This window comes from Chiloscyllium plagiosum, unplaced genomic scaffold (assembly GCF_037043375.1).
Source record: "Chiloscyllium plagiosum isolate Xiang-an unplaced genomic scaffold, Cpla_swu_hap1 HiC_scaffold_12, whole genome shotgun sequence".
Classification (NCBI taxonomy): Eukaryota; Metazoa; Chordata; class Chondrichthyes; order Orectolobiformes; family Hemiscylliidae; genus Chiloscyllium; species Chiloscyllium plagiosum.
Window position 1 is genome coordinate 26,934,134 of NW_028270150.1, and position 20,276 is coordinate 26,954,409.

At 41.1% G+C, this 20,276-nt stretch overlaps 1 protein-coding gene across 1 annotated transcript in view; it reads right to left on the reverse strand.

Moving 5' to 3' along the window:
* The window catches only part of morc3a (MORC family CW-type zinc finger 3a), a 68,653-nt gene extending 48,669 nt beyond the window's left edge, over positions 1–19,984 (reverse strand). Inside the window, exons 1-10 of the mRNA XM_087992536.1 lie at positions 19,790–19,984; positions 19,508–19,580; positions 13,607–13,739; positions 10,315–10,530; positions 8,718–8,861; positions 8,004–8,157; positions 7,272–7,400; positions 4,171–4,290; positions 3,590–3,687; positions 350–457 (exon numbers count right to left, since the gene is read on the reverse strand). Of these exons, the coding sequence (XP_087848662.1) occupies positions 350–457; positions 3,590–3,687; positions 4,171–4,290; positions 7,272–7,400; positions 8,004–8,157; positions 8,718–8,861; positions 10,315–10,530; positions 13,607–13,739; positions 19,508–19,580; positions 19,790–19,885 (1,271 nt within the window). The 5' untranslated portion in view covers positions 19,886–19,984. The remainder of the gene's footprint in view (positions 1–349; positions 458–3,589; positions 3,688–4,170; positions 4,291–7,271; positions 7,401–8,003; positions 8,158–8,717; positions 8,862–10,314; positions 10,531–13,606; positions 13,740–19,507; positions 19,581–19,789) is intronic.
* Positions 19,985–20,276: the final 292 nt, after the last annotated feature.

A 20,276-nucleotide genomic window follows, 5' to 3' on the forward strand; every position in this document is an offset into this window, starting at 1 on the left:
CATTTATTGCCTGTCCCTCAATACTCAAATCGCATTTGAGAGTCAACCACATTGCTGTAGGTCCGGAGTCATGCATAGGCTAGACTAGGTGAGGACGGCAGTTTCTACCCTAAAAGGACATGAGTGAATTATGATGGGTTTTTCCCGACAATAGACAAGGCGTTCACGGTCATCGTTAGACTCCTAATTCCAAAATTTTAAAAAATTGAATTCTAAATCCACCATCTGCCAAGGCGGGATTCAAACTCAGGTCCCCAGGACATTACCTTGGTCTCTGGATTACCAGTCTTGTGATAAAACATGAAGCCATGTTAAACATGCTGCTTGCTGAAGTAGCACAAATACTTACTGCGAGTCTTCTACAGGTATAACACTCTGAGGATCTTCTTGGTTTCTCATATTCTTTTTCTCATTCCAGTAATCACTCAGCTTCAGTCCGAGTGCTTGAATCGTCAGTCTGTAATTTGGAAAAATATGTATCAGGTATATCCTAAGAAATTAATTTTTTGCTTGAATTGCAACATTTCCCATACCCTGGTCCTGTCAGGACTTGGGCTGCCTTCAGCACAGTCTACCCATCTTCTGTCTATTTTCAGCTCTCCTTACCAGTTATTCAGCTTCCCTTTTATTCAAGCCCAAGAGATCATCTGCCTACCCCTTTCAAATCTCCCTCTCTATGTTTTCTGTCTCCATTTGCCCACCTCTGTTCTTCCACCTCTCCCCCCACCCCCCCAATACCACATCTTCAGCACAAACACTACTCTTTCTCTAGGGGCTATCAGATTTGAAATGTTAACTCGGCTTTAACACTTCAGATGCGGCCAGACCTGCTGAGATTCACCAGCATTTTCTGTTTTTGTTATAGGAAATGGTTTAGTAGCTACCTCAATATAGGTTAGACTTGCTAACTAAAACAAAACTAATTTTTTTTATTCATTGTGGGTCTTGGGCGTCACTGGCTGGCCAGCATTGATAGCTCATCCCTATTTGCCCTTGAGGTGTTGCTGGTGAGCTGCCTTCTTGAAACGCTGCAGTCCACTTGCTGTGGGTTGACCCACAATGCCGGTAGGGAGAGAATTCCAGGATTTTGACCAACGGCTGTGAAGGAACGGTGGTACTTTTCCAAGTCAGGGTGGTGAGTGATTTGAAGGGGAACTCGAATGTGGTGGTGTCCCCAAGTACCTGCTGCCCTTGTCCTTTTAGGTGAAAGGGGTTATGGGTTTGGAAGAAGCTGTATAAGGATCTTTGGTGAATTTCTGCAGTGTATCTTGTCGATAGTACACACTGCTGCTACTGAGCGTCAGTAGTGGAGGGATTGAATGTTTGTAGACGTGATGCCAACAAACTGGTTGCTTTGTCCTGGATGGTGTCAAGCTTCTGGAGTGTCATTGGAGTTGTACCCATCCAGGCAAGTGGGGAGTATTCCATCGCGCTCCTGACTTATGCGTTGTAGGTGGTGGATAGGCTTTGGGGTGTCAGGAGGTGAGTTACTCGCCTCAGTATCCCTAGTCTCTGACGCACTGTGTTTATGTGGTGAGTCCAGTTGAGTTTCTGTCAAAGGTAATCCCAAGGATGTTGACAGTGGGAGAATTCAGTGACGGTAGTACAGTTAAATGTCAAGGGGCGGTGGTTAGGGTGACAGTCATTGTCTGGCATTTGTGTGGTGCGAATGTTACTTGCCACTTGTCGACCCAAGCCTGGATATTGTCCAGATCTTGTTGCATTCAGTATATGAGGAGTTACGAATGGTGCTGAACACTGTGCTATCATTGGCGAACATCCCCACTTCAGACCTCATTACAGAGGGAAGGCCAGAATGCATAAATTTCTGCAAGTAACTGCCCACATGGAGTGTGATGCGATATAAGACGAGGTGGTAAAGGACAATAACATATCATTATGAGACAGACAGACATGTATAGATGAGCTCAGTTGTGCTTTGTACAAGCACCTGACTGTTTTGAATAAAACCATACAAAATGAATAATAAGATCAGAATTCCCTGCATTCTTCAAGCATCATGTGTTCTTGTAACTCTACTTTTAACTTCAATGACATGCATCATTCTGCAATCCTCCTGACAAGGTGAAATACCAAAGTATTGCTATGCTCGCTTCCTCTCTCAAAGCACACCATCTGGTGGCCAACTGAGAATATGAGACTATTAACAAAATAAGAGTTCTGATTTAAGTTTGAATTCTCTAGCAACTAAAAGACTTACCTCTTTTCACCATGACTGATTAAAAAAAAGACTAAATGCTCAAGGTTTAAGTTGTCTCACTAGTTTTTTTTTAATTTCTTTTTGATTGCATACCAATTTCGAACAACGATAACTCAGGCATGTTTCCAGTTTGTTGGAAACAAACCAAAAAAATCTTAACATGTTTTGCGTTATACAACATTGTATTCACACTCCAAAAGTATTGATTCAGTATACAGCGAAAACTAGCTGAAACAAACGTTAAACTCAAGGGCAAAGGCCAAAATGATACTGCTGGACCTGTCAGCACTATGAGACTTTCCACTTCACACTATTAAGGCTATATTTATAATTTTCAGAATTCACAGCATATACATTATGTAGTTGTAAAGTGTGTTGTAAACATATCCCATGCCACATTTTTGTTTTGATTACTAGTGCATTAAATATTTCAGAAAAATAACAAGGGGGACCAATCTAAGTGGTTATGTTTCTACAATCACTGTGCTTCTAAGCTCAATGACATAGTTTTGATAGTGTTACTTTTTTTAGTTCATTCACAGGGTGTGGGTATCGCTGGCAAGCCAGCATTTATTGCCCATTCCTAAAGGACCAAACTGCAGTTAAGAGTCAACCACATTGCTATGAGTTCGGAGTCACATATAGGCTAGACGAGGATAAGTACGGCAGTTTCCTTCCCTAAAGGACATGAGTGCATTACAATGGACTTAATGATTTTCAGAATTCCTCCATGGCCAGTAGGGACGTTAATTGTGAATTTATCAGAATAATAATCTCTTAAATCATATTTATATTTTGTCAATAGTCACATATTCTGAGCTGGCCACCAGATGGTGCGCTTTGAGAGAGGAAATAAATACAGCAGTACTTCGATATTATATCTCTTGTCAAGAGAATTGCAGAATGAGGCCTTGAAGTTAAAAGTTGCAAGAACACAAGATGTATGAAGAAAGCAGTGAATTCTGATCTTATTCTTTGTTTTGAATAGTTAGGTACTTGTACAAAACACAACTGAGCTCATCTCTCCAAGACTAGCTCATAATGATATACTGTTGTCTTTTATTCCTGAAAAACTAGAAATAATGAGCAAACTGACCTTGGCACAGTATCAGTTCACAACAAAAATAAACCCAAATCAAATTAAAACTTAAGCTACCAGTGACTGAAGTCAATTTAATGATGCATTCATTTCCAAAGAGGTATTAAAGAACAATATGAAAATTGTAACCTTCTTCCCCTCCATACAAAAAGGTATAACATTGCATAATGAAATTAAGGTGACTGCAGGCTTTAGGCCATTAAATTGCTGAAAGAACCGTATGCATATTGTAATGAAAATAAGATAGCTTCCCAACTGTGAAGTCTTACCTATACTCATTTGTATAGTCAAAGTCTTGTTTATTATGTGTTGGCTTAAGAAAGTCGCATTCAATAATTCCAATGACCCCCACTCCCATGTTGTTTGCCTGAAAAGAAGACAGTAGAATGGATTCATATTACTTTAGATTCAGAAGACAAATGCAAACTATAATTTTAAACCATAACTGATCTTATATTTTGCAGGGAGAAAGCGAGCACTGCAGATGCTGGAGATCAGAGTTGAGAGTGTAATGCTGGAGAAGCACAGCAGGTAAGGTGGTAAGGTAGCATCCAAGAAGCAGGAGAATCAATGTTTCAGGCATAAGCCCTTCATCAGGAATGAGGCTTGTGAGCCAGATAGCTGAGAGATAAATGAGAGGGGGACTGACGTTGGGGGTAAGGTGGCTGAGAAAGTGATAGGTGGGTGAAGGCAAGGGAGAAGGATTTTAGGTTTGGGGGAGGGGAGGGGTGGAGCGGATAGATGGGAAAGATGATGTACAGATCAGGAGGATAGTGCCAAGTTGGAAGCTTGGGACTGGGATAACGTGTAAGGAGAGGAATTGAGGAAACTATTTTATAGATGTACTTACTCTGAGCTGACAGCCAACTTTCTCGTAAGATTTAATCAACCTGTTTTTATGGTACATCATTATCCCAAAATGTTCTTTATTTCTCCAGTTAAAGCCAAAGGTTATTTTTATGTTTTTGTTCTGAAACAGCATTAAGGAAATGTAAAATTCAGCTGTAATTGGAATGCAAAATTAAATAAACACAAAAAAAAGAAATTAATTTGGAGTTGATGCAATGGTTGGAACGTAACAGAACTCTCTTTTGACATCTGCCATTTCAGCTACCCTCAGTGGTAATGGGGTAAAATGTTACCCAAATACAGGCATGCAAAGTGTATTTTCTTATTGTATTTTCATGATATTAAGCTATAAAACTCAAGCATTCCTAACAGAAAACTCCTTACCAACCCATGGATGACAGAGGGAGAATAGAAAAATTAAAGTTAACAAATTAAGTTTCTCACCATCCAAATTCTGAATTACAATGCCATTCCTTGACAAAGCCAAAATCCTAGTACTCTTAACACCACTGTGAGTGTTCCTATGTCTCAAAGATGCAGTAATTTAAGGGGGCAATTCACCACCATTTTCATGAACAATTAGGACACGTATTAAACACTGGGCAAGCCACTCACTCTGTAAATAAATTGGAAAGCGTCTGCCTCATAAATGATATCATCCTTACACAGGCTTTACTGACCTATTTGTACGCAAGGGCTTAACCATCAGTGGCAAGATGAGCATCAGTCTCTATTCCCGAACTGCTCGAGAAAGTGGATTTGAGCCATCTTGTTGAACCATTGCAGCCTTAGATGTGTAGTTGTCCCCAAAGCAATATCACATAGGGAGTTCCTAGATCTTGACCCAGTGATGATGTAGGAAAGGTGAGATATTTCCAAGTCAATATCGTGCACCAATTTGGTGAGCAACGTGAGAGTGGCCACCCATACAGCTGCTGCTAGATGGTAGGGTGTAATGTAGTGTACAAATTCCCATGCAAAGACTGCACAAAACACTATATAGGACAAACAGGAAGACAGCTAACGATCCGCATCCATGAACACCAACTAGCCACGAAACGCCACGACCAGCTATCCTTAGTAGCCACACACGCAGATGACAAGCAACATGAATTCGACTGGGACAACACTACCATTATAGGGCAAGCCAAACAAAGAACAGCCAGGGAATTCCTAGAAGCATGGCACTCATCCACAAACTCCATCAACAAACACATCGACCTGGACCCAAAATACCAGCCACTACAGCGGACAGCTGAAACTGACAACCGGAAGCGGTATGGACAGGCCACTATAAATGCCGGAGGAAACACCACAGAAGCGCTTCACAGGAGGCTCCCAAGCACTGAGGATGTCACCTAGACAGGGGACGAAACGTCTGCAACACAAATTCCCAGCTTGGCGAACAGAACCACAACAACAACGAGCACCCGAGTTACAAATCTTCTCACAAACTGTGTGCTTCTCAGTTTAGCACCCCCAGTCTCTGACCTGCACTTGCAGTCAAAATATTTTTGTGGCTGATCCAGATAAGTTTCTTATCAATGGCAACTCCACAGGGTGGGGAGGATTCAGCAGTGACAATGCCATAATGAAGGAGAGACAATTATACTTAGGTTGGAGATGGCCATTACTTTCCAGTACCAAAGTCTAAATGTTGTGTAGATCTTGCTGTTATGTACTCTTGGACTACTTCAGTATGAATGGTATTGCTTATGGTGCAATCAGCAAGAATCCCCAATTCCAACCTCATGTAGGGAAAGTCTCACGTGAAACAGCTAAAGATGTTTGGGCATAGACATGACAGTGAGGAACACCTCCTTAGGACAGACCATAATTCAATTCAGTGATAGACTAGGTCTGTGATGAGTGGCCTCCAATAGCCTAACAAACTTGCTCTAGACTACATATGATTAGTAACTGGACAGGTTTTTCCCAATTTCCATTTTTGAGGCTCCTTTGTGCCATAAAATACTTCCTCAATATCAAAAGCATTCAACTCTTGCTACACCATTGAAATAAAGCATTTTTTTCCATACCGCTGTACTAGAAAAGCTTAGCTAAGGGCCAGTTCTGGAGCAAGAAAGTATTTGGGGGTTGCCTGGGCCCACAGCCTTTACTGCATCCAATACACTGAGCCATTTCTCATTATCAAACAAATTGAATTAGGAGTTTGCAATTTTGGCTGAGATGAATTTTTCATTGAGCACTTCTCACTGAAGATGCTGCAAACCCTTCAGCCTTATATTTTGTTTTCAAATATGTACCCAACTGACAGAGTGGGGAACGTATGGGGATCCTCAACATCGTGCTAGTTGCTTAATTATCCACCACCTTATATCACTGGATAATTTCTTGGCATCTCTGTCCTAAATGGGTAACACCTTTTTTTTTCTATTAAGTTATCTTGTAACTCTGCTGCAGGAGCAGCAGCTCATTTTTAAGCATGCCTTGTGCTGCTCCTGCATGTTGCCCTGCACTCCCTGTTATATCTGGTTCACTGGCTTTAGTGAAATGCTGGGCCACGAGGTTACAGATTATGCTCCCATGTAACACTGCAATTATTGATGACACACAAAATCTTACTGGCATCCAGTTCTGAGCCACAGATGTGATTTGAATTTATCCTACTTAGTACGTGGAACAAGGTTATGGAGGGCTCCGTCAATGTCACTTTGTCTCCACACCTACAACACAGTGACTACACCTGAAAATAAATTAAATTAATTAGAAATGATGTTCAGAGGTGTGTGAAGCACTGAAGGGCATTGTTTAAGATATTACAATTTCCTGTTAACAAGCTCATTATGAAATTGCCTCTTATTAGGAGTCATCGCACTCATTATCTGAGTAACAATGGAGGATGTACAGATACCCTGTATGCTCATCCCTCACAATCCAGCTTTAAAATAGATCGCAGGGATAAATAAAAATGCAATGAGACTTATTGGGGGCTTTACTGCACAGTGTACTAATCAAAATTCTCATTCCTGTCAATAATCCACCATGAGAAATGTACATATTATAAAGCGGCATAATACTGTAGCATTTGCAAGTTTATCTCCCATAATATTTGGCTTAAAGGTTCTTCAAAAAGGATACAATAAACATCGGTCTGTATATATCATGTTCAATGTGAGCGAGACTTTTAGAAATGAGCTGAGTTTTGACTTTCACTCCCAGAAGAATGATTTGCATCCGTGGCTTCAGATACAAAATACTACAATAAGCCTGAAAAAAAAAACTTTAAGCATGAAGTGGAAAATATCTCAAAATATTCTTTAAATATTCTATCACCCTCAAGAACATCATCTACAGGGAAATCAGTTAATTTCATTTTAAATGAGGGAACAAGTTACTGCAGATGCTGGTATCTGTACTGAAAACAAATGCTGGAGATCACAGCAGGTCATCTAGAGTCAAAACATTAGCTTGCTCTCTCTCCACTGATCTCCAGCATTTGTTGCTTTTAATTTCATTTTAACCTTTATTTCAAATTCTCAGATTGAACAGACTAATGTCTAAAAGAGAAATTCCTTGAGAATGGAACAGAATGTCACAATACATTTTTCTCAACGCACCTTAACAATCAAGATGCAATTAAAAGCAATTATTCGCTTCATAAGACCATTATTATTTTTAAAACAAAACATTTTTGGACATTAATTTTTGTAAGGAAAATTTGAATTACTGCAATACAATCAGAAACAAAATTAGTCAGTGGTGACCCAATTTTATTTATGTGGGCAATCAAATTTCAATCACAAACTGCCTAACCTTCTAAAATAGCAACATAAGAAACTTCTAAGCTTGCTGGCAACACTTTAAACTTACTCTTAAAGAATAATCACTTTCCGGCACAATTTGGTCCATCCGCTCCTGCCTTTTGTATTTTCTTTTTCCTGTGTCATCATCTAAAAGATCGCCAGGAATTCTGATGTCATGTTTATCAGTTTCAAAGTCAAACTCTGGTTTTCCATCCTTGGTTCTTGAAATAAAGTAACACTATTAAATCTGTGCCTATTTAAGTCCATGAGATTTAACAAAACTCTCTCAGAAGTACTTACAGTTATTATAATTGTGTATTTACACAAGCACAGAAAAAAAGAGATGCTCAGACTGAGGAGCATTTGGACAAGCAACGCATTTCTATTGATCACTAAGTCAGTAACTCGAGTGAATAAATTTAAGATCATCAAACAAATGAAGAGAGTTCCAGTTTATTATCTAGACCTTGTTAAGATATCAAGTATCTCGCAAAAAAGTGACTGAAGTGAAATCCAACCGCACCTAAGAAAGAGACTGGATCAAAATTTAATTTCTTTTTGAAAAACGTATGAGGGAAGAACAGGAAACTACGACTAAATAGAAAGCACTTTCACAGAGCCAGTACAAATGTGGTTAACCAGAATGACTGCTTCTGTGTGTAAAGTTTCATGCAATGATTGTATCAGAGACCAGAAAGTGTTCAAAATACTGTTGCTTTTAAAAGTACATTTCTTTCTAGTGAGATTGTTACAAAGTATCAATTAATGAAGTTTGACTTACATTCTTATATTCCAAATTATAACCCTTGTTCCTCGTTTTCCTGAAATGGCATTCAGTTCTGCCAGGAGTTCCCCTTCCGTGCTAAATAAAGAATGTTGTAAAATTGCATTCAAACTTGTCTGCATGTCCTCACTTATAAGCTTTTGTAAGACTTGTGTTAAAGAATGTAAACATACTTTCAAATAAGTAGCAGTTTGAAACTCTTACAGCACATCGACATTTCCTAAAATTTGAAGATCTTTTAAAAGAATAGAATCATACAATCCCTACAGTGTGGAAACAGGCAGCTCAGCCCAACAAATCCACACTGACGTTCCGAAGAGTAACCCACCCAGACCCATTCCCCTACTACTCTACGTTTTACCCCTGACTAATGCATCTAACCTACACATCCCTGATTACTATGGCACTTTAGCATGGTCAATTTACCTAACCTACACACCTTTGGACTGGGGGAGGAAACCTATGCAGACACAGGGAGAATGTGCAAACTCCACACACAGAGAGTCACCTGAGGCTGGAATTGAACCCGGGTCTTTGGCGCCATGAGGCAGCTGTCCTAAACACTGAGCCACTGTGCCAAACATTCTGAACATAAAAATATCTTCTGACAATGTACAAAAACACATGGATAGCTATAGCTTTGGAATATGAAGGTGCATTATTTGAAACATGAATTGGGATTATCATTGACTGGACATATATATCTTTGACGTTTTTTGGAAAGAACATATTGCAAAGCACAGGACACCAGCCATAGCTTGAAAAAATTGAAGCATTTACAAAGAACACAAATTGCTTTTTGATACAAGATCAAATTACCCAATTTATGAAAATAATAAAAGCTACTGGATTGGAACATGGAAAAAGATCTTGCCTCAAGCAACAGTTTTTATCCTCTTTTGCCAAAAGCCTCCTAATCAAACTCGGAGATTCCAAAATCCACTGGACACATGATCATGAGTGAAGAGTTCTTAAAGGGATGTCTCAATGTCACAGCCAGGGAGTTCTTAAAAGGAGAATGCGCAATTCACCATCACGGCTTCTGGAAAAGCAGAATTCAGACAGACCTGCCTAAACTAGAAAGACTACCCAGTAGAAACAGGTGGAGTATAAAGCAAATTTAGCCACAGTTCAACATTTGGACAGTCTAGGAATAATATTTTTTGTTCTGAATTTAGCTGATACTCGGCGAAAAACAATGTAACATTCTGTAGAGCTTTCTTATATTCTGCTTGCGGACCTGGAACTTGTGTATATATGAGTATGTTGGTTTTCAAGACATGGAGTTGCACGCATTCGTACAGTTTAAACCATTCCTAATAATCTTTACAAACAAAATATTGGGCAAGTGCAAAGATATAGTGTGTTAACATCCCAGCCAAAACAACATATGGGGATGGCAAGTATACATAAATCACTTTGCAGCAAGAAATACTGCACAACTCCCAACAAACATTAAACACCAATAATCCTACTCACCAACTAAATTAAAAATTACTGAGAAAGACTTGCAGAAAAGGAATGGCAGATAATGCAGCTTTTTAAAGAACAAGTCTTCTAATCAAAAACAAATATCTCCAACAGAAAAAGGATATTGTTTGAGTTGAATGAAACAATCGGTACAACCACATTTTCTGCTTTTATTGCTTCAAGGTAAGTCTGAGACAAGAAGCCGACACTACTTGTTTCCCCATTTTTGGTGAAAACAATTGCATCTTTTCCCAACCGCATGGATCCAGACTTGAAACCGTTGCCATAAAGTCCAACAGGAGCATGACCATTTATTGGAACTTTGTCACTGAATCCAAAGCTGAGAGGAACAAGAAAGAAAAAGTGAATTTCAAGTATTTCAAGCTAAAATAGTATACACCACTTCTCAGTTTAAAATAATAAATCCAAACAAAACCATTGAGCATTGCAGTACATGTTAGAGAAGTCAGGATTCATAGCCTCACAGTGATGGGGTGATCATTTATAATGAGATGGGGAAGGAATTTCTTCAGCCGGAGGGTGCTGAACCTGTGGAACTCATTGCCACAGAAGGCTGTGGAAGTCAAGTTATTGAGTACATTGAGCAATTAGTAAAGGAGGTCAAAGGTTATGGGGAGAAGGCAGGAGAATTGGGGTAAGAAATGTATCAGTCATGATCAAATGGCAGAGCAAACCTGTTGGGCCAAATTGCCTAATTCTGCTCTCATATCTTATGGTCTTACCTGCTTCTGTTCCACAAGGTCATTGCCGACAATTCACAAGACCCTTTGTGGGTTATTGCAATCTAGTTACCTTGAATATATTCCTTTGATGAGGGCAGCAAACTACTATAACTTATAGTTTAACTTCAAAACAGCAGAAGCTGCTGTTTCATCTAAAAATCTTCCTCAACCATTTTATTTCAACCGAGAATCACTTTCAGCCAATTTGTACTGCTTTGTCCTTACTGGGACAGACATAACATGCTCAATCATTGAATACCATTAAGGTTGCAATAGCCAAATATTTGGTTTCTCAGGAACTCAAGAGATACTGAAAGTTTTGAAAAAAAGTGGAGCTGAAGTAAAAGATCAGTTATATTGGCACTGAATGGTGAAGTGGGGTCATCATGAGGTTATGGCCAGTTCCTGCTCCTCTGCACGTTCTTGGAAAACACCATGCTTGGATCCCTTCAAACACATGCGTGTTCTTGCAAAACAAGTCTCACCAAAACCAAAAATGACACCATATGCCCCTGTGAGAAAGGTAAGCTATCCCTCCTTCTCGGCTTGTCTCCAACTCATCAATACTGATAACCACGCCCCCTCCGATGCCTTTCTATTGTTCTTCAGTCCAATTCCATCCACAGCTAATAACTGTAACCAAGGAACCACCTGCAATGACTTCTTTCTGATTCAGCACAATTATGCCTGATGTGTTCCCAAGGACCTGACTTTGGCCACCACCTACTTCTCACCCAAATGAATCCTCTTGGTAACATTATCCAATGCTATGTGCTGACAAAACCCATCTCATCTCCAGCCCTCTAAACTATTTCAGTGTCTCTAGATTTTCAGAATGCTTTTGCAACATTCAGTATCCTCCAAGTTACATGTTGTGAAGAGCGATGCTGTTATCTTTCGCCCTCAAGATAATCCCTATTCCCTAACCCCCAATTCCACCCTTCACCCTGACAGCTGATCAAGGCCAATCCAAATTTTTGTCAACCTTTGTGTGATATCAGATTCAGAGACAAGTAATAATCTTAACTTGGCTGTTAGCATAACAACAGACTGTTTGTAAATCCTACTCAATCACAGAATTACATCGGATATTGGCTGTTACTTCGACATTTTTCAAGCACTGGTTGGTTGAATATGGTCAGTACACTGCCTGTTGAGCCAGACAAAACATCATATAGTTTGATGCAACTGACCAATCGTTGAGATGCACAGTTTATATACCTGGTGTCACACCACCAATGAATCCTGAAATTGTCCATTTTGGCAGAAAGAATTAAAAAAATCTAATCAGGGAGCAATTGTAGAGCTCTAATTTGTAGTGAGACCTGGTTGTCCTAGTGCGTGAATTACAAAAGATTAGTGTACAGGCACTGCAAGTAATTAAAAAGTAGAATGTGTTCATTATTGCAAGAGAATGGAATACAAAGGTAACAAGGTTATACACTTCAGTTACACATGGCACCGTAAAAGTGCATGTGGAGTACTGTACACCTCATTTCAGAAAGGATGTATAAGCATTGGAGACTGCTCAGAGATGGTTTATTAGCATAAAACCTGGAAAGGTGTGTTGCCCTATCACCAAATACTGCACAGACGAGATTTGTATCCATCTATTGGGGTTTAGAAGAGCAAGGGGCAACGTGATTGAACATATAACATTTCAAAAAGGTTTTGACAGGGTAGATGTGGAGAGGATGTTACTTTCTCTTCTGGGGGAAATCAAGAGCCAGGGGTCAAAATTTCAAAATCAGGAGTTGCCCATTTAAAACCAAGATTAGGGGTTGTGAGCATTTGGAACTTTTGGAACTGAAAAGGTGACAGAAGGTGAGTGATTGAGTATTTTTAAGGCAGAAGTAGATCAATTGTTGTTCATCAAGAATATGAATGCTTATCAAAACTAGGAATTTGGACGAGGTTACAACAAGTTGATTTGAGGATCTGAATGACCCAAGGACCCTGATTTGTGTATTATGTAATTTAGGATAATTTATAGTTCCATTTTAAATTTGCATACATCCTGATGAGGGCAAGATGAAAGAAAGCATTTCTTTATCAAAATGACACACATTGATCTGATGATATTATTTTCAGAAAAGGAGTGTTTAATTTACTGGGTGCTTTCTGCATCAGGGGAATGATTAAAAGGCATAGTTTTTTTAAAAATGCATAATGCTCCATTCCTATAGCTCTACTCACAGTAAAGTGATATCTTAGCGATCATATGGACTTCCTCCAGAAGTGACATATTGTGACTGGCTCACAGATGCAAAACAAATTGCTATGTTAGCAGGGTTAGATGAAGTTAAGTAAGAAAAATAAGCATACTGCAGGATGAGTGGGAGATCTGGCCACTGAAATTTTAGTTCCAGTGTCAGTAATTTCTGTTAATCCCTAAAATTGTACAGTTTACAGCGTAGAAGTTAGCCATGCTTCATGTGTAATTGTGCAAGCAGGACTGCTACGTATTATTTTAACATGTTATATGCACCAGCAAATGATGATCTCACGCAAAGGTCAACCCCAAAAGACACTAGTATATCAAGCTACTGTTCGTAACTTGTAAATTTTTCCTCTCAAATCGCTGAATAATTTTAATCGTAAAAATCGTAATCGTCAGCACGTCACTGACATTCCTCCCACATCATTTATAAGAAAAGCACAAACTACAGGTACCTCAACATTCTGTGCAACTTCCTTTGATTCATCCCCTGGCCATTGTCAGCAAATACCAAGCAAATGTTTTCCTTTATTACAGTCTTATCGATCCACATCTGCTTTGCATTTACATCTGGATCATATGCATTATCTGGAAAAGTGAAAACAAAGTCAAACATTGGAATAAAAATGAATTATACTCAGCTGAATTAAATTTTAGATACTATGCTTTTTAAGAGAAACCACTTCGTATGAACAGAAAATTGAAAGGCAGCACAAACGTAAGCGGTCCCACCACAGCTGCCAGCCCTCAGCTAAACCAATACACTCCACAAAGAAACTTGGATCAAAAAGCTGAACTGCACAGGTTTGCATATCCAATGGAATACCCACCTAGCCTGCACATCCCCAGACACTGAATAATTTAGCATCCCCTATCCACCTTTGGACTGTCGGGAGGAAACCAGAGTACTGGAGGACGCCTACATAGACACGGGGAGAATGTACAAACACCACACAGTTGCCAGAATGTTGAATGAAACCCAGGTCTGTGCTACTGTGAGGCAACAGCGCTAACCACTGAGCCACTGTGCAATTCAAATGACTTCCGCCAGCATTAAGGAAGCACTTGACCATTATAAGGCCTAGCAAAATTGAAGCCAAATGGGAATCAATGAGAAGTTTCTACACCAGCTCAAATCATAGGCAGCACAATGAAAAGAAAGCCAACCGTTTCAGTGTTCCATCAATCCTCAGCTGATTCAGTGACCCTCCTTCTACATAGTCAACGTATGCTGATGTGCTTAGCCCCATTCATAGCCCCTCAGATAACGAAGTAGTTCATTCCCATATGCAGAAAGAAATGGGCAATATTCAGGTTTGAGTTGATAGTTGGCAAGTAACATTCACACTACACAGTCAGTCAGTCTATAACCACCCGCAAAAGTCTGTTCCCTATAACATTCAACAGCTTTTTCATCATTGTGGTCCCAACTGTCAATAATTCTCAAAGTCACCACTGACCAAAGAAAGTCAAATGAACCAACTATATGAATAAGTCACAGGAGTAATTCAGAGTGAATAATTCATCTCAATTCCCAAAGCCTGTCCAACATCCATAAAGCACAAGTGAAGGGAATGATGAAACAGTATTCATTTACCTAAAGGAGTTCACTTCCAAAAACACAAGATGCTCAACACAATCCAGACAAACTGGCCTGTACTGTACCCCTTCCAGCATGTTAGGCACTTCCTCCACCACTAGCGCACAATGGTAGCACGTACATATACAATATGACAAAATAAGTTCACTTAGTGACTGTAAATGTGGCAAGCAGAACTCAATACAGAGAAGTGTGAGGTAATGCTTTTGGAGGGCAAACAAAACAAGGGACAACACAACAGAGTAGAGTAAAAAGGAGTATACTGAGAGGCATGATTTGGAGGTGCCAAAGAGGGGTGGAGAAAGAGAGAGACATTAGGTGCATGCCTATAGGATTTTCAAGGTGGCAGGGCAAGCAAGTAAGATGGTAAAGAAAATAAATGGAACATTTACCTTTTTATGATAAGGTAAGAACACAAAAGGTGGGGATGTAACAAACTCTAGTTAGGCCACAGTTAGACTTGTGTACACAATTCTGGTCATCATGTTTACAAGAAAGAATACAAATACTCTGACGTTCAGAGGTATCTACAAGAATGTTGTCAAAAAATTGTGGAGGATATGTTTTTTTAAAAAGTGGTTTGTTGTCCAAATGATCTAAACTCCTCTAACAAGAGCTCAGGATTTAAAAAATAGAATTATTGGAAAAGTCTTTGTTGCTATTAATGAGTCAAAACCTCAAACCTGCATTATCTTCTGCAAGAATTCCACTTTGGAGCAACAGGTTTTCTGCAGACTTGGATGGTCAGACCATCCTTCACCTACACCCGCCACCTCCCACTACCCTGATCCTCTGGCCTGATCCAAATCCGTATTTCAACATGACCACATTTAAGATATCATCAAAAATACAAGTTCTGCAATCCTGTGTTTGTGTTGGGGACTAACTGTCTCAGCAAATAAATTTCAACTGGTGCAGTTGTGCATCATGATAAAACCATTGCATGACACACAAAACACTGTGGGGGGCTGTTATCCATTCCCATGAGAACACAGACATAATCCTTAGACAAGCAGAGACCTGTTCTATCCAGGCAAAATGAACACATCCAGACAATGCAACCATCCTGAAGTAAACAAAAGCACAGTAACAATACCTCACTGATGCATCACTCTTGTCAAGTGTCAACTTGCTAATCAATGAGCACCCTTATGTTGTGTAATAAATATTGCCTCTCCCAGCAACATTTGGCACATTTTGGATGTAGGTTTGCTCGCTGAGCTTGAAGGTTCACTTTCAGGCGTATCAACAAACACATTGACTTGAACCCCATTTACCACCCCCTGAAAAAAAGAACTGGAAATGACATCACCACAGGAAATGACATCACCAACCCAAAGAAACCCAAACATATAAACAGAATGCAGGACACATCAGCAGTGTTTCATCCGGAGGCTCACTGAAGATCTTGCCTAGTATGGCAAACATCTGAAAATGAACCTTCCAACTCAGCGAGCAACCCTACATCCAGAACATCAACCTGAGCTACAAATCTTCTCAAAACTCGTTGGTACATTTTCATTGACACATTTGAGAGAGAGGTAATAAGCTTCAGGTGTATATTTTTTTCAAGAAACACAAGGTTTGTACTGTACAACCAAATGACTATTTGTATGGAGTTTACACAATTCAAATTAAATCAGTGAATAGGGAAGAAGTATTGAGTATTTAAAAATATTGCTCTGGAAGGTTAAATTGCATGGAATTTAGGGGAGCTGGCAAATTGGATACACAGTTGGCTTGATGGTAGGAAGCAGAGGGTAATTGTGGAAGGATACCTGTCAGACTGGAAGCCTGTGACTAATATAGTGCCTTAGGGATCAGTGTTGGGCCCAGTGCTGTTTGTTATCTATATCAATGATTTGGCATGATTAGTATGTTTGCTGATGACACTAAATAGGCAGTATCGTGGACAATGAGGAAGGTTATCAGAAATTGCAAGAGGACCTTGATCAGCTGGTAAAGTGTGCTGAGGAATGGCAAAAATAGAGAAGTGCAATTTGTAAAGTCAAATCAAGGTAGGGGTTTCATGATGAATGGTAGGCCTTAAGGAGTGTAGTGGAACAAAGGGACCTTGGAGTTCAAGTGCACAGTTTGCCGAAAGTGGAGTCACTGGTAGACAGGGCAGTGAAAAAGGCTTTTGGCACAATGGCCTGCATGAATCAGGACACTGAGTATAGAAGTTGGGGTAGTTATATTGCAGTTGTACAGTACGTTGGTGAGGCCACACTTGGAATATTGCGTTCAGTTTTGGTCACCTTGCTATAGGTATTAGTAAATTGGAAAGAGTACTGAAGAAATTTACAAGGATGTTGCCAGGACTCAAGGGTCTGTATTATTGGAAGAGTTTGGATAAGCAGGGTCTTTTTTTCTTTACAGCGTAAGAGACTGAGGGGGGATTTTATAGAAGTGTATAAGATTATGAGGGGCACAGATAGGGTGAATGCAGTCTAGGGTTGTGGAATCTAGGTCTAGACAGCATCAGTTTAAGGTTAGCGGGAAAAGAATAAAAGAGAAACTAACTGTCAACTCTTCTTTTAACACAGAGGGTGGTAGACATATGGAATGAGCCGACAGCGGAAGTGGTTGAGACAGGTACATGAACATCATTTAAAAGACATTTGGACAAATCCATGGATAGGAAAGGTTTGGCAGGATATTGGCCATTTGCAGGGAAATGGGGTTAGTATGGATGGACGTTTTGGTCAGCACAGACTAGTTTGGGCCAAAGGGCCTGTCTCTGTGCTGTAGACTCTGACTCTACTCAACATCTAAATATTTGTGCTGAAAATGTGTTGCTGGAAAAGCGCAGGTCAGGCAGCATCCAGGGAACAGGAGAATCGACGTTTCGGGCATAAGCCCTTCTTCAGGAATGAGGAAAGTTTGTCCAGCAGGCTAAGATAAAAGGTAGGGAGGAGGGGCGTCGGAAATGTGATAGGTGGAAAGAGGTCAAGGTGAGGGTGATAGGTCAGACTGGGGTGGGGGCGGAGAGGTCGGAAAGATGATTGCAGGTTAGGAAGGCGGTGCTGAATTCGATGGATTAGACTGAGACAAGGTGGGGGGAGGGGAAATGAGGAAACTGGTGAAATCCGAGTTCATCCCTTGTGATTGGAGGGTTCCTAGGCGGAAGATGAGGTGCTCTTCGTCCAACCGTCGTTTTGTTGTGGTCTGGCGATGGAGGAGTCCAAAGACCTGCATATCCTTGGTGGAGTGGGAGGGGGAATTGAAATGTTGAGCCACAGGGTGGTTGGGTTGGTTGGTCCGGGTGTCCCAGAGGTGTTCTCTGAAACGCTCCGCAAGTAGCCGGCCTGTCTCCCCAATATAGAGGCGGCACACCCGGACCAACCAACCCAACCACCCTGTGGCTCAACATTTCAATTCCCCCTCCCACTCCACCAAGGATATGCAGGTCTTTGGACTCCTCCATCGCCAGACCACAACAAAATGACGGTTGGACGAAGAGCGCCTCATCTTCCGCCTAGGAACCCTCCAACCACGAGGGATGAACTCGGATTTCACCAGTTTCCTCATTTCCCCTCCCCCCACCTTGTCTCAGTCTAATCCATCGAATTCAGCACCGCCTTCCTAACCTGCAATCTTCTTCCCGACCTCTCCGCCCCCACCCCAGTCTGACCTATCACCCTCACCTTGACCTCTTTCCACCTATCACATTTCCGACGCCCCTCCCCCAAGTCCCTCCTCCCTACCTTTTATCTTAGCCTGCTGGACAAACTTTCCTCATTCCTGAAGAAGGGCTTATGCCCTAAAAGTCGATTCTCCTGTTCCCTGGATGCTGCCTGACCTGCTGCGCTTTTCCAGCAACACATTTTCAGCTCTGATCTCCAGCATCTGCAGACCTCACTCTTTCCCATCTAAATATTTGTACCTTAGAACTACTACTGCCACACTGAATTGATTTTGAATACAGCACAATCCCTTGCAAAACGTGAGATTTATAAAAAAGATCAGGAGTCCAGGAGAATATTGCATCACAAGTTCCTTAAGTTTCAAAATACAAATTTCAGCATAGATGCAGAAATCAAAAATGAAACTGAAAGTGGTGGTCTGAAAGATTAGTGAAATCCACCCACAAAGTATGCAGTAGAGTTTCAAGGAAGTCATGTCACAGATGTTCTTTGAGATATGCTTTAACAACTCACACAGCAGGAGCTACTGGTTCGCTACTGCAATCTACCTTTTCTAAACACAAACTCGTCAATATTTAACCACAAACTGTTTCAAATATTCACTACAGTTTTTGTTTTAAACAACTTAACTTACTGCACTATTTGTTTTGCAATGATTTAAACTTCCACATGCAAGATCATGCATATAAAAGCTAAAAAAGTTCAGCATAAAGATTAAGGTTGTTTTTTTTGACGAGATCCAAATTCTCAGAGGCATTACCCACAGAATTTCAGAGAAGATTTTAAAAAAAACAATTGCTTGGAAAAGCTCTGCAGGTCTGGCAGCATCAGTGGAGAGAATCAGAGTTAGTGTTTTGGGTCCAGTGACCCTTCCTCAGGACTGATTGATTTTTTAAGTTCTGAGGAAGGGCCACCAAGACCTGAAACATTAAGTTTGATTTCTCTCTGCAGACGCTGCCAGACCTGCAGAGCTGTTTTCCAGCAATTTCTGTCTTTCTTTCCGATTTACAGCATGCGCAGTTCTTTTGGTTTTACTTTTTACTTTAAAGCGGGTAATACTCAGCTGGGAGGTCGGGGGCGGGAGGAGAAAGAGAGTTGATAACACTCACCTATCAGCTCGGCCACTGCACTGAAAGGCCAAGTATGACTGGTGGAGTTGGCGTGCAGGAACTTGGGACTCATCTGAGCGAATGAAGATAACACACAGAGAATATAATTAATAAGCTGGAGATGGAGATCAAACTGCAGAGGGAGGCAATGCAACATCACCTCTCCCAAAACAAATGCCATGCTCTCCTGTCACTCAGGGTGGTATACCCTGCCTAACACCAGCCTCTCCCCCAGGAGGCTGGTTGGACCTACCTCCCCGTGGCCACAGCTGTATGACTCACCGCGCTCAGAGGGATGTCCTGCGGCCCCACCACCAGCGAGCCGCCGCCGCCACCGCCATTGCCGCCGGCCCCGCTCCGCAGGAAGGCCGAGGCCATCTCGTCTGCAGCCTGCTCCTTTAAAAGTCAGACGGTTGTGACTGACGGACCTACCCCCACCCACCACAGACACACACACACTCTCAGGAGCGGCCCCGCCACCTCTGTTGACAAACTCCAGCACCCTTCTGTCACCGCCCAGTGACGCACTTCCGCCAGGTCCTGCGCCCGCCCGCCCACCGGCTGCGTCATTGCCTCGTAAACTTCCGGTGAGCTGCTCCCCAACCCTCTGCAGGCCAACCAATCAATGCTCGCCCCCTACTGTACATAGGGTCTGACCTGCCCTGCAATTCAATACAACCAGGGCTGGTCAAGCACGATTACTTTTAGAGAAAAATCACACAACACTGCTCTGAAAGCTAGTGCTTCCAGATAAACCTGTTGGACTATA